The sequence below is a fragment of the Trichechus manatus genome, unplaced genomic scaffold (genome assembly GCF_000243295.1).
Source record: "Trichechus manatus latirostris isolate Lorelei unplaced genomic scaffold, TriManLat1.0 scaffold00248, whole genome shotgun sequence".
NCBI lineage: Eukaryota > Metazoa > Chordata > Mammalia > Sirenia > Trichechidae > Trichechus > Trichechus manatus.
The window spans coordinates 2032463-2045461 of NW_004444184.1; the positions used below are offsets into that span (position 1 = coordinate 2032463).

At 36.7% G+C, this 12999-nt stretch overlaps 1 protein-coding gene across 1 annotated transcript in view; it reads right to left on the minus strand.

Moving 5' to 3' along the window:
• PTPRK (protein tyrosine phosphatase receptor type K) overlaps positions 1-12999 on the minus strand; it is a 542545-nt gene that overhangs the window by 104751 nt on the left and 424795 nt on the right. The window contains exon 11 of the mRNA XM_023724464.1: positions 2686-2959. Within this exon, the coding sequence (XP_023580232.1) occupies positions 2686-2959 (274 nt within the window). The remainder of the gene's footprint in view (positions 1-2685; positions 2960-12999) is intronic.

Genomic DNA, 12999 nt, shown 5'->3' on the forward strand with positions numbered 1-12999 from the left:
AGACCATGGTCCCCACAGCCCTCCACCCAGCAATTCACTCCCTCAGGGAGTTTGGATGTGTCTATGGAGCTTCCATGACCTTTCCTTGTACAAGCTGTGTTGGCCAAACGTGAATTTTGCATGCTTTCAATCAGATCCTAGCATGACTAAAGAGCTAAATGTACATGTACTTATTAGAAAGATAATCAACAAGTTGTAGCACACTTGCACTTAAATTTATCTATTATTATTATTTTTTACTTATTTAACTTTGGGGGAAAATGTTTCTCATTGTAAATAATTTTCCTTCTCTTGCCAGGCAGATGGGGTAGAGGCAGCAGAAGCAGATGTAGGAAAGGAAAGGAATTATTTCAAATTTTATTCCTATTCTTTTCTTATTTATTTATTTATTTATTTTAATGTTCTGAGGTGATAGTAGAGGGCAGAACACATGGTGAGGCTGGGCACTTCTAGGTCCACACTTCACTCTTCCAGGACTTGGTTCATTTTAATGTTTACCTTTGAATACACAAGAGGTTGGAAAAGATGCCAAAGCCAGTTCACGAAACAGAGGCTACTAGTTGCCAATATGCATTTATAATTCCATCTTGAGTAGTTCTATGTGTTGACAAGCCAAAACAGTTTATAAATTTCTCTATAGCATTTATTATTTTAAAATTAGATATAACAAAGCATTGAAGAGGAGAATAGTCATTAAAAAACAAAATTCTGCACTTCTATTACTTAATTGTGACCTGAGGCCTTCACAGTAAACTGAAAGAGACTATTTTACATTCCAGTAAATTCCCAAAGAGATTGTGATTTCCTAAAAGCGACCGCTGTTAACCATATCAGCATTACCAGGCTCTGCCGATAAAAGCCACATTAATTTTAAAACTCTTTGCCAAGATAACTGTGAAATATATTGTTGCCATTCTGTACTTGATCACACCACAGTGTAGATATATTAGCAATTAGAAGGGAAAATTTATATCCAAGTGTTTAAATGGTGCAAGAGAAAATTCTTTGTAAGTAACAGACATTCATTAACACTCCCCTCATACCAAAGACCAAGTAACAAAAGTAAATTTGGAATCTCTCACCTCTCTAAAGATAAAAACCCAAACACAGAACTATATTTTCTACCTCATGCTGCTGGAACAAAATAATAATTCTGTAGTGTTCTTGTTTTTGAGCAGCCCAGTTGTACCAGCGGTACAGAATGATGTATAGGTGAGAAGTGGGCACCTGACTCACCTCTATGGACTCCCAGTCATATAGAAATAAGCTAGAAGAGAAGAGCATCTTCAACCATGAGCACTGTCTGGCCTTAGAGTATATCTTAGAAGATGCTGTGCCACTTTTCTTTGATAGATACTATGAGCTAACCATATAGGTAAGCAGAAAGATAAAAGATTTCTTTCAAAAGTAGCCAAAAAGTCAATCAATGCCCTTTGTTCTCACGGCCCTATAGAAATGCAAATGGATTGTCATGAATATCTTCTAATTAAATTATTCCAAGATGTAATATGACCCATGTAAGTATACCACATTATTTCACATTATCTGTCAGGTTCCCACCTCAGGAACTCAATTATCCAAACCCAGCAATTTCCTATATAGTTGTAACTGTCGTGTGCTGTTGAGTGGATTCGAACTCATCGTGACCTTATAAGACAGAGTAGAACTGACCCATAGGGTTTCCAAGGCTGTAACTTTACAGAAGCAGACTGCCACATCTTTCTCCTATGGAGCAGCTGGTGAGTTCGAACGCCGGCCTTTTGGTTAGCAGCTGAGCACTTAATCATTGTGCCACCAGGGCTCCTTTCCTATATAGTTACAAGTGTTAAAAAACGTCATTTTTCAGTTGGATTTTAAATTGTAGAAGTTTCTATTCTCAACCTTTTTTCCCCTATCACTCTGCAAAGATAAAAATAAGCAAATAAATAAGTTTAAGGAAAGAAAATTTCTCAAAGGGAACAGCATGAGGCATGAAAGGCCAGGTTGTTTCCCCACATATGGAACCACTGGTTAGTTTCTAACTTCCTGTTGGATTTTCCTCTTCAATATTCATTTGGGATTGGCGGTAGTGTTCAAAAATAGCTGTGTCCAAAATGGGAAAAGGAGGGGCAACCAGGGAAATGGAAAGCCGACTTCTCTAATGGCACAGCATCCAGCCACCTCCAGGCAGCCTTCTGTTCAGATTCTGTCTGATGTGCCAGAGAGCCCTATTACCTTGTAATCAGAGGACTGTTACTTGTTATTTACTATTTGGCTTGTACTTCCTGAAAAGTTTATAAGGGTTTATTAGACTGCTGTGGAACATGCATTTTGTTTACCCTGCAGTAAATTTAATCTTTTGAAGCGTTCCACTACTGAGCAAAGAAGCCTGAACAATGCCTGATACTGGGGTGGAGCACTGGCAGCAGCACACCCACCTTCTCAAATCATTTTACTCACAATTGCTACTGTGGGCTTTCCTGAAGAAAACTCACTTGGAAACAGTTACTAGAAAACAGGAACCCTGTGAAACGTAACTGGCTTGTGGCTGCAGCAAACTTTGGGCACTGTTGGGAACAGAAACAATTCCCCTACACACAACATTTTTTTTTTTTTTTTTTTTTGGACAAATGCAACTGAGTATACATAAAATTGATTCCTGCTTTCCCTCAGGGTAAGAAAAAACAAACCTTGGTGGAAACTCACCTTCTCCACACTGCTCATTGCCTGGAAATAGATGTTGTATCCTTTGCGAGGAGCCAAAGGTGGGTTCCAAAAGCCCTGGTAGGTCCTATTGTCCCCCACCGTGAATGGAGCAGGTTCGGGTAGATTCCCCGGGGGTAGTTCTGCAGCAAAGTAGTACGGCGCACCCCCACTCATGGCGTTTTGGTATGTGACAGGGACCTGGTAGCATTCCATCGCTCCGGCTTCTCTCTTGGTGCGGTGTGGGTGCAGCTCCTCCACAACAATCTGATAGGCACTGTTTGCAAACAGAAAAATAGACATTTAGAGATGTGAGACGTTAAGATTTTTCAATAAAGGAGCAGAGCATTTAATATTAACATGCGATAGTTAAGAGTATTCCTGGCCCATGCACCTCACACGCAGCCACCACCTGTATGTCCGGGGAGGCTTGTATGTGGCTATGATGCTGAATAGGTTTCAGTGGAGCTTGCAGACTAAGATGAACTAGGAAGAAAGTCCTGGAGATCTACTTTAGAAAAATCAATCAAAGAAAACCCTGTGGATCACAACAATTCAATCTACAACAGATCATGGGGATGGCCAGGACCAGGCAGCATTTCGTTCCTTTATGCGTGGGGTCACCATGAGTCAGGGGCTGACTCCATGGCAACTAACAACAACAACAAAGTTAGTCTTAACCTACTGCATTCATATCTTCAGCTATTTTGCACTAAAATAGAAATTCACGTGCACTCTGCTCTCCCCCAGCTTCAACAGGGTTACTAAGGAACATAATAAAGTAAGAAAAATCACCATAGAATTTGCCACATTTTTAAAATGTTGAGAAATAAGCCATCCTAATAAGGAACCTGACATTAACAAAAGCCACATGATAGATTAAGTTCTTTGTCTGATATTTTAAAATGTTTAAAGTAAACATTTTCCTTTGAAATGATATTATGGAAGGCCCAGCTCCAAGGCCCAACAGAATGACTGCCTCAGGGAGATGCTCCAAGCACCAGTTTGCAGTTGTCATAGCGTTAGAGACAGAATGTGCTGACAGGCTTCTCCACCTCTTGACCTTGCTATGGCATGTACATTGGCTGAGAGCAATGCAGATCCAAAGTACAAGTGACATGTAGCAATGGAGGCACAGATGGACAGAAATCTGTCCTCACCACTGAAATAGACCGACTCCTCCTTCTAGAGTTGTTAATAATAAAATGTTACAAATTGTAGAAACAAATGGCATTTGGCTTATTAAAGCTCTAACCTAAATCTTCTAATACTTTTCTTAGCAATCTTAAAACATTTCTACACTAGCTGTTATTTTACAAAGGAGAAAAGAGAAAGAAAAAATAATGTAACATTAAAATAAGGATTAGAAATTAGAAATTTTCTAATCACTAATAAAATGATTTTTTATTAATTTCCAAAACTGGTACGTAAATAGTATTCTCTTCACATGAGAACTTTTTAGGTAAAGTGCACCCCAGACAGTTGACATTATTAATATATTTAAAAGAAATAGATTTCAAAAAACCCTAAAAATTATGAAAAAATGCATTGTAGTAGCTTATACAAATTGAATATAAATAAGCTATGTGTACTTCTACATGTCTGAATCTTGAGTCTCCAAGCAAATATGATCCTGCTATATAGGGAGAACCATCTCTAGTCAATGAATCTCTAGCAGGAATGGACTTCCATAAAAAGAAATAAAGAGGAGGCAGGAATGGACTTCCATAAAAAGATATAAAGAGGAGGGGAGGGAGAGAGAAAGAAAAACAGAGAGCAAGCAAGAACAAAAGTGAGCATAATTGAACCTGCATCTATGACAATTAAAATTGTTTAGAATCTGGTATAAAATTCTAACCTAATATAAACTCTGTTATACCTTTAAACAAAAGATCTTCATAGATTAAGAGAAAGGCACTTTATAAAGACTTTCTTTTCTTACTAATCATTCAAGTTTCCATTATCCATTAAAATATTCCCAAGAAAAAGACAGGTTGATATCCTTTAGCAATAGGACAGAAACTATGTTAATATCAGAACTCAAGATTTGGACAAGTAAGTAAGGCAGAAGTCTGTTACTTGAAAGTATGCTTACTGAGCCGTTCTCTATACCTCTGTCAAGTTGGGTTGCTACACTTCTAGGAATGTTATTGATAAAGATGCATGATCTCTGAGGCATCAAGAGAGTACACACGTGTCAATTTTAAAATCCAGGAAATACACAAGCGTAGCCCTTGGAGAGGAAGTGGAAAGAAGGGCAGAACAGACATACGCTATGGTAAGCAAGCTTAGCTTTTTTTTGTTTTACTTTCAATTTATAATCTACATTTGTGTGTTATACATGTGCTTACTGTGGATACTTATACATATGCACGTGAATACACACATATGTATTTCCCAAACAAACCTAATCTCACATTCTTTCCCCAATGAACAATAAAATAATTACCTACCATTGTTAATCATTTAACCTAATCCTTAAAAAATATATTCCTTGTTAATTATCTCATACCTCTAGGGGAAAAAACAAAACAAAACAGAAAATCTAGTGAACATTTAATCTTAACTAATTCTATTAAGTTGGCATAGGTTCTACTTTTCAAATGAATGATATATCATGCAAGACAGTTTGTTCCCCAGACCAATTATGATCAAAGCAAATTGCCAGTATTGAACAGTAAAGGAAGAAAAGGTGCATCTGCTCCTTGGGAAAGGACTTTGAGTATGGTTTCATAAAAGATACAAATCAACACATTGGATTTCACTTTCAGATTTGGCACTATTTCCGATTAAATGAAAGAAAAGCCTGCTCTAAAATTATCTCCATTTTATAAGTTAGGGATGCTTCTATAATGAACATAAATTAAGAAAATTACTTCCACACATATCTACAAATATATGGCTATTGCCATATGCTTTAATCTTGTAATACATATTTTCTTTACTAATATTATCCATTTATTCTTTAAATAGATATAGAAGAAATGAGGTGCCATGTTTACGTTATTATTGAGAAAACTGAGGGGGGAAAAAGAGCTCCTTCCCACTAAAATTTAAAGCAGGAGCCTCACTTTCTTCTTTCTACATTTTCTACTAGACATTATAGAAAGTCTTCTAAAAATTGGCTTTCAAGTGTCTCTAAAATATTCTTTGTGCAAGGGTTGACATCAGCTAGAAAGCTAGATGGAGACAGCGCTCTCTCTGGAGAAACGTCTTCATGGTATAACACTTAGCTCAGTTTCTGCATATTTTTAAACCCCAACTATGCTTAACTCTACAAGCTGAAATAGTAACCATAGCATTTTATATTCAAGTGTGGTTTTCAAATAGGATATTGGGTATTTAAAGAGAATTTGTGGAATGAATAAATTGTTTTTGCCTTTTCCGTAGATGCTTTTGGTTACTTAGGATGTATTCAATGTACTATTTTTTCTTTCTTCAAGAAAGTGACTTTCTCATCTCAAATATCATGAATTCTATTTGTAAATAAGAATTTTCTCAATTAACTTTCTGTTTATAACTCTGCATTCATTCAATTATTGTCATTCGACAATTATATATTGAGAAACTACCATGTATAATCAATGTACTGTTCTAGGCACTGAGAAGAGAAAGGTGAGAAAAGTCTCTGTTATCATGATCCTTATATTTGCTTCTTATTTTTCAAATTTCTAGTGTCCTATTGTTGTTAGAATACTTTCTGGCCCTTTCAATTTCGATACAGTTAAAGAATACATAAAAGGAAAAATACCTAGTTCTTTAAAATCTTCTCCACTTGTGAACCTATAACTGTTTACAGTAAGTATTGAAAATGACTGAAACAGTCCTTCAGAAGTAAATTTTCACAGTCATCTTAAATCATTTTTCTTATGCCCTTACACACAAACCAAGCTGAAACTGTACTATTATTCTTCTATATATCACCCAGGAATGTACTTTTCCACTTTAAAATCTTGGCTCACTTATGCCTGGTATACTGCAATCTTTCCTTACAGAACACCCTAAGCATACTACCCTTCCAGCAAACTGAAAATATGAAAAGTACCTTTCCATGTAATGACACTGCTTAAAATGCTCTGGTGGCATTTAACAGCCATTAGCTGGGCTCAGTCTTCAATCAGCTCCTTTCAAGACATATTACTTTCCTCATTTATATCTATATTCATGCACATTGCAAAGGAATGTGTATAATCTACAGAGATATCAACTGTAATCATGGAAAGCTCTTAAAAACTGTTTACACTTAGTGAAAAGTCACTATAAAAATAATCATAAGTCACTATAGTGAGAGATGTCATCTAACTTGAGATGGAACTCCAAACAAAAAATTATAAAATTCATTTTTAAAAGAAACTATTGCTGTTAGATGCTCTCGAGTTGGTTCTGACTCCTATCAACCCTATGTACAACAGAACGAAAAACTACCTGGTCCTGCGCTATCCTCAAAATCGTTGCTATGTTTGAGACCATTGTTGCAGCCACTGTGTCAATCCATCTCACTGAGGGTCTTCCTCTTTTTCACTGACCCCCTACCTTACCAAGCATGATGTCGTTCTCCAGGGACTAGCTCCTAAAGATAATATGTCCAAAGTATGTGAGACGCAGTCTTGACATGATCACTTTGAAGGAGAACTCTAGCTGAACTTCTTCTAAGACACATTTGTTTGTTCTTCTGGCAGTCCATGGTATATTCAGTAATCTTCACCTACACAATAATTCAAAGGCATCAATTCTTCTTTGGTCTTCCTTTTTTATTGTCCAGCTTTCGCATGAATATGAGGCAACTGAAAATACCCTGGCTTGGGTCAGGCCTACCTTAGTCCTTAAGGTGACATCTTTGCTTTTTAACACTTTAAAGAGGTCTTTTGCAGCATATTTGCCCAATGCAATGTGTCCTTTGATTTCTTGACTGCTGCTTCCATGGGTGTTGATTGTGGATCCAAGTAAAATAAAACTCTTGACAACTTCAAACTTTTCTCCATTTATCATGATGTTGCTTATTGGTCCATTTGTGAGGATTTTTGTTTTCTTTATGTTGAGGTGTAATCCATACAGAAGGCTGTAGTCTTTGGTCTTCATCAGTAAGTACTTCAAGTCCTCTTTGCTTTCAGCAAGCCAGAGTGTGTCATCTGCATATCACATGTTGTTAATGAGTCTTCCTCCAATCCTGATGCTGCGTTCTTCTTCATATAGTCCAGCTTCTCGGATTATTTGCTCAACATACATTGAACAAGTATGGTGAAAGGATATAATCCCGGCGCATACCTTTCTTCATTTCAAACCACACAGCATCTCCTTGTTCTGTTTGAATGACTGCTTCTTATTCTATGTATAGGTTCCATGTGAGCACAATTAAGAGTTCTGGAATTTCCATTCTTTGCAATGTTATTCATAGCTTGTTATGATCCACACAGTTGAATGCCTTTGCATAGTTAATAAAACACAGGTAAAACACTGGTATTTTCTGCTTTCAGCCAAGATACATCTGACATCAGCAATGATATCCCTCATTCCACATTCTCTTCTGAATTCAGATGGAATTTCTGGCAGTTCCCTGTCGATGTACTGTTGTAAACGCTTTTGAATTATCTTCAGCAATATTTTACTTGTGTGTGATACTAATAATATTGTTTGATAATTTCAACATTCTGCTGGATCACCTTTCTTTGGAATGGGCACAAATATGGAACTCTTCCAGTCGGTTGGCCAGGTAGCTATCTTTCAAATTTCTTAGCATAGACGAGTGAGTACCTTCAGCATTGCATCTGTATGTTGAAACATCTCAGTTGTTATTCCCTCAATTCCTGGGCCTTGTTTTTTGCCAATGTCTTCAGTGCAGCTTGTACTTCTTCCTTCAGTATCATCAGTTCTTGATCATATGCTATTTCATTAAATGGTTGAACATCTACCAGTTCTTTTTGGTACAGTGACTCTGTGTATTCCTTTCATCTTCTTTTGATTCTTCCTGTGATACTGAATTTTTTGTCCACAGAATCCTTCAATATTGCAACTTGAGGTTTGATGTTTTTCTTCAGTTTTTTCAGCTCGAGAAATGCCAAGCATGTTCTTCCCTTTTGATTTTCTAACTACAGGTCTTTTCACACTTCATTATAATACTTTACTTTGTCTTCTTAAGCAGCCCTTTGAAATCTTCTGTTCAGTCCTTTTATGTAATCATCTCTCTCTCTTTTTGTTTTTTAGCTACTCTACATTCAATAGCAAGTTTCACAGTCTCTTCTGACATCCGTTTTGGTCTTTTCTCTCTTTCCTGTGTTTTAAATGACCTTTTGCTTTCTTCATGTATGATGTCCTTTTGTTATCTCATAACTTTGGTCATTACTATTCAATGTCAAATCTATTCTTGAGATGGTCTACAAATCCAGGTGAGATATACTCAAGGTTATATTTTGGCTCTCATGAACTTGTTTGAATTTTCTTCAGGTTCAATTTGAACTTGCATATGTCCAGTTGATGGTCTGTCCTGCAGTTGGCCCCTGGCCTTGTTCTGACTGATGATATTGAGCTTTTCCATCTTCTCTTTCCACAGATGTAGTTGATTTGAGTCCTGTGTTTTCCATCTGGTGAGGTCCAGGTATATAGTGGCCTTTTATGTTGTTGAAGAACTGTATTTGCAATGAATAAGCCATCGGTCTTGGAAAATTCTATCATGAAATCTCTGGCGTCTTTTCTATCACCAAGGACATAGTTTCCAACTACTGTTCCTTCATTTCCAACTCTTGCATTCCAATCATCAGTAATTATCAATGCATCTTGACTGTAAGTGTGTTCAATTTTAGACTGCAGAAGTTGGTAAAAATTTTCAGTTTCAGGACACTATATAATGATTAAAGGGTCAATACACCAGGAGGACATAATCATAACAAATATTAATGCACTCAAAGACAGGGCTTCAAAACACGTAAGACAAACTCTAACAGCACTGAAAAATGAGATAGACAGCTCCACAAATAATAGTAGAAGACTTCAACACACCACTTTTGTGAAGGATGGAACATCCAGAAAGAAGCTCAATAAAGACACAGAAGATCTAAATGCCACAATCAACCAACTTGCTCTCATAGACATATACAGAACACTCCACCCAAGAGCAGCCAAGCATATTTTCTTTTCCAACGCACCTGGAACATTCTCCAGAACAGACCACATATTAGGCCATAAAGCAAGTCTTAACAGAATCCAAAGCAGTGAAATACTACAAAGCATCTTTTCTGCCCATAAAGTCATAAAAGTTTAAATCAGTAGCAGAAAAAGAAAGGAAAAAAACTGAAACACATGGAAACTGAACAACACCTTGCTCAAAAACTACTGGCTTACAGAAGAAATTAAGGACAGAATAAAGAAATTCACAGAATCAAACACAAATGAAAACCCATCCTACCAGAACCTTTGGCACACAGCAAAAGCAGTGCTCAGAGGTCATTTTATAGCAATAACTGCACACATCCAAAAAGAAGAAAGGGCCAAAATCAAAACATAAACTCTACAATTTGAACAAATAGAGAGCAGCAAAAACAGCTCTTGGGCACCAGAAGAAAGGAAATAATAAAAATCAGAGCAACATTAAATGAAATAGAAAACAGGAAAACAATTAAGTTAATAAGACCAAAAGCTGGTTCTTTGAAAAGATCAACAAAATCAATAAATCACTGGCGAAACTGACAAAAGAAAAACTGGAGAGGAAGCAAACAACCCAAATAAGAAATGAGATGGGTGATATCACAACAGACCCAACTGAAATTAAAAGAATATTAACAGGATACCATGAAAACTTGTACTCTAACAAATTTGAAAACCTAGAGGAAGTGGACAAATTCTAGAAACACACTACCTACCTAATCTAACCCAGTCAGAGGTAGAACAACTAAATAAACTGGTAACAGAAGACGAGATTGAAAAGGTAATTAAAAACTCCCAATCAAAAAAAGCCCTGGCCCTGATGGTTACACTGGAGAATTCTACCAAACTTTCAGAGAAGAGTTAACACCACTACTACTAAAGGTATTTCAGAGCATAGAAGAGGATGGTCTACTCTCAAACTCATTCTATGAAGCCAGCATAACCCTGATACCAAAACCAGGTAAAGACACCACAAAAAAAAGAAAATTACAGACCAATATCCCTCATGAACATAGACACAAAAATCCTCAACAAAATTCTAGCCAATAGAATTCAACAATATATCAAAAAAATAATTCACCATGACCAAGTGGGATTCATACCAGCTATGCAGGGATGGTTCAACATTAGAAAAACAATCAATGCAATCCATCACATAAATAAAACAAAAGGCAAGAAACACATGATCTTATCAATTGATGCAGAAAAGGCATTTCACAAAATCCAACACCAATTCATGATAAAAACTCTCAACAAAATAGGAATAGAAGGGAAATTCCTCAACATAATTAAGAGCATTTATACAAAGCCAACAGCTAACATCATCCTAAATGGAGAGAGTTTGAAAGCATTCCTCTTGAGAATGGGAACGAGAGAAGGATGCCCTTTATCATTACTCTTATTTAACATTGTGCTGGAGGTCCTAGCCAGAGCAATTAGGCTAGAACAAGAAATAAAGGACATCCAAATTGTTAAGGAAGAAGTAAAAGTATTTCTGTTTGCAGATGATATGATCGTATACACAGAAAACCCCAAAGAATCCACAAGAAAACTACTGGAACTAACAGATTTCAGCAAAGTATCAGGATACAAGATAAACATATAAAAATCAGTTGGATTGCTCTTCATCAACAAACAGAACTTCAAAGAGAGAATTGCCAAATCAATACCATTTACAATAGCCCCCAAGAAGATAAAATACTTAGGAATAAACCTAACCAGGGACGTAAAAGACCTATACAAAGAAAAGTACAAGATGCTACTGCAAGAAACCAAAAGAGACCTACATTAAGTGGAAAAACATACCTTGCTCATGGATAGGAAGACTCAACACTGTGAAAATGTCAATTCTATCCAAAGCGATCTACAGATACAACGCAATCCCAATCCAAATTCCAATGGCATTTTTTAATGAGATGGAGAAACAAATCACCAACTTCATATGGAAAGGAAAGAGGCCCCGGAGAAGTAAAGCATCACTGAAGAAGAAGAATGAAATGGGAGGCCTCACACTACCTGATTTTAGAACCTACTATACCGCCATGGTAGTCAAAACAGCCTGGTACTGGTACAACAGATATATAGCCCAATGGAACAGAATTGAGAATCCAGACATAAATTCATCCACCTATGAGCAGCTGATATCTGACAAAGGTCGAAAGTCCATTAATTGGGGAAAAGACAGTCTCTTTAAGAAATGGTGTTCGTTTAACTGGCTATCCATTGCAAAAAACTGAAACAAGACCCATACCTCACACTGCACAAAAACTAATTCAAATGGATCAAAGACCTACGTATAAAATCGAAAACAATAAAGATCACGGAAGAAAAAATAGGGACAAGGCTAGAAGCCCTAATACATGGCATAAGCAGGATAGAAACTATAAGTAACAATGCACAAACACCAGAAGAGAAACTAGATAACTGGGAGCTCCCAAAAATCAAACACTTATGCTCATCAAAAAACTTCACCAAAAGAGTAAAAAGACAACCTACAGACTGGGAAAAAATTTTTGGCTACGACAAATCTGATCAGTGTCTAATCTCAAAAATTTACAAGATACTGCAAAACCTCAAAAACAAAGACAGATAACTCAATTAAAAAATGCGCAAAGGATATGAACAGGTACTTCACCAAAGAAGACATTCAGATGGCTAACAGATACATGAGGAAATGCTCACAATCACTAGCCATTAGATAAATGTAAAACAAAACTACAATGAGATACCATCTCACTCCAACAAGGCTAGCATTAGTCCAAAAAACACCAAATAATAAAGGTTGGAGTGGTTGTGGAGAGACAGGAACACTTATACACTGCTGGTGGGAATGTAGAATGGTATAACCACTTTGGAAATCGATTTGGCGCTTTCTTAGAAAGCTAGAAATAGAAGAACCATATGATCCAGCAATCCCACTCTTTGGAATATATCCTAGAGAAATAAAAGCCGTCACACGAATACATACATGCACACCCATGTTCATTGCAGCACTGTTCACAATGGCAAAAAGATGGAAACAACCTAAGTGCCCATCAACGGATGAATGGATAAACAAATTATGGTATATTCACTCAATGGAATACTATGCAACAATAAAGAACAAGGATGAATCCACAAAACATCTCATAACATGGATGAATCTGGAAGGCATTATGCTGAGTGAAATTAGTCAGTCAC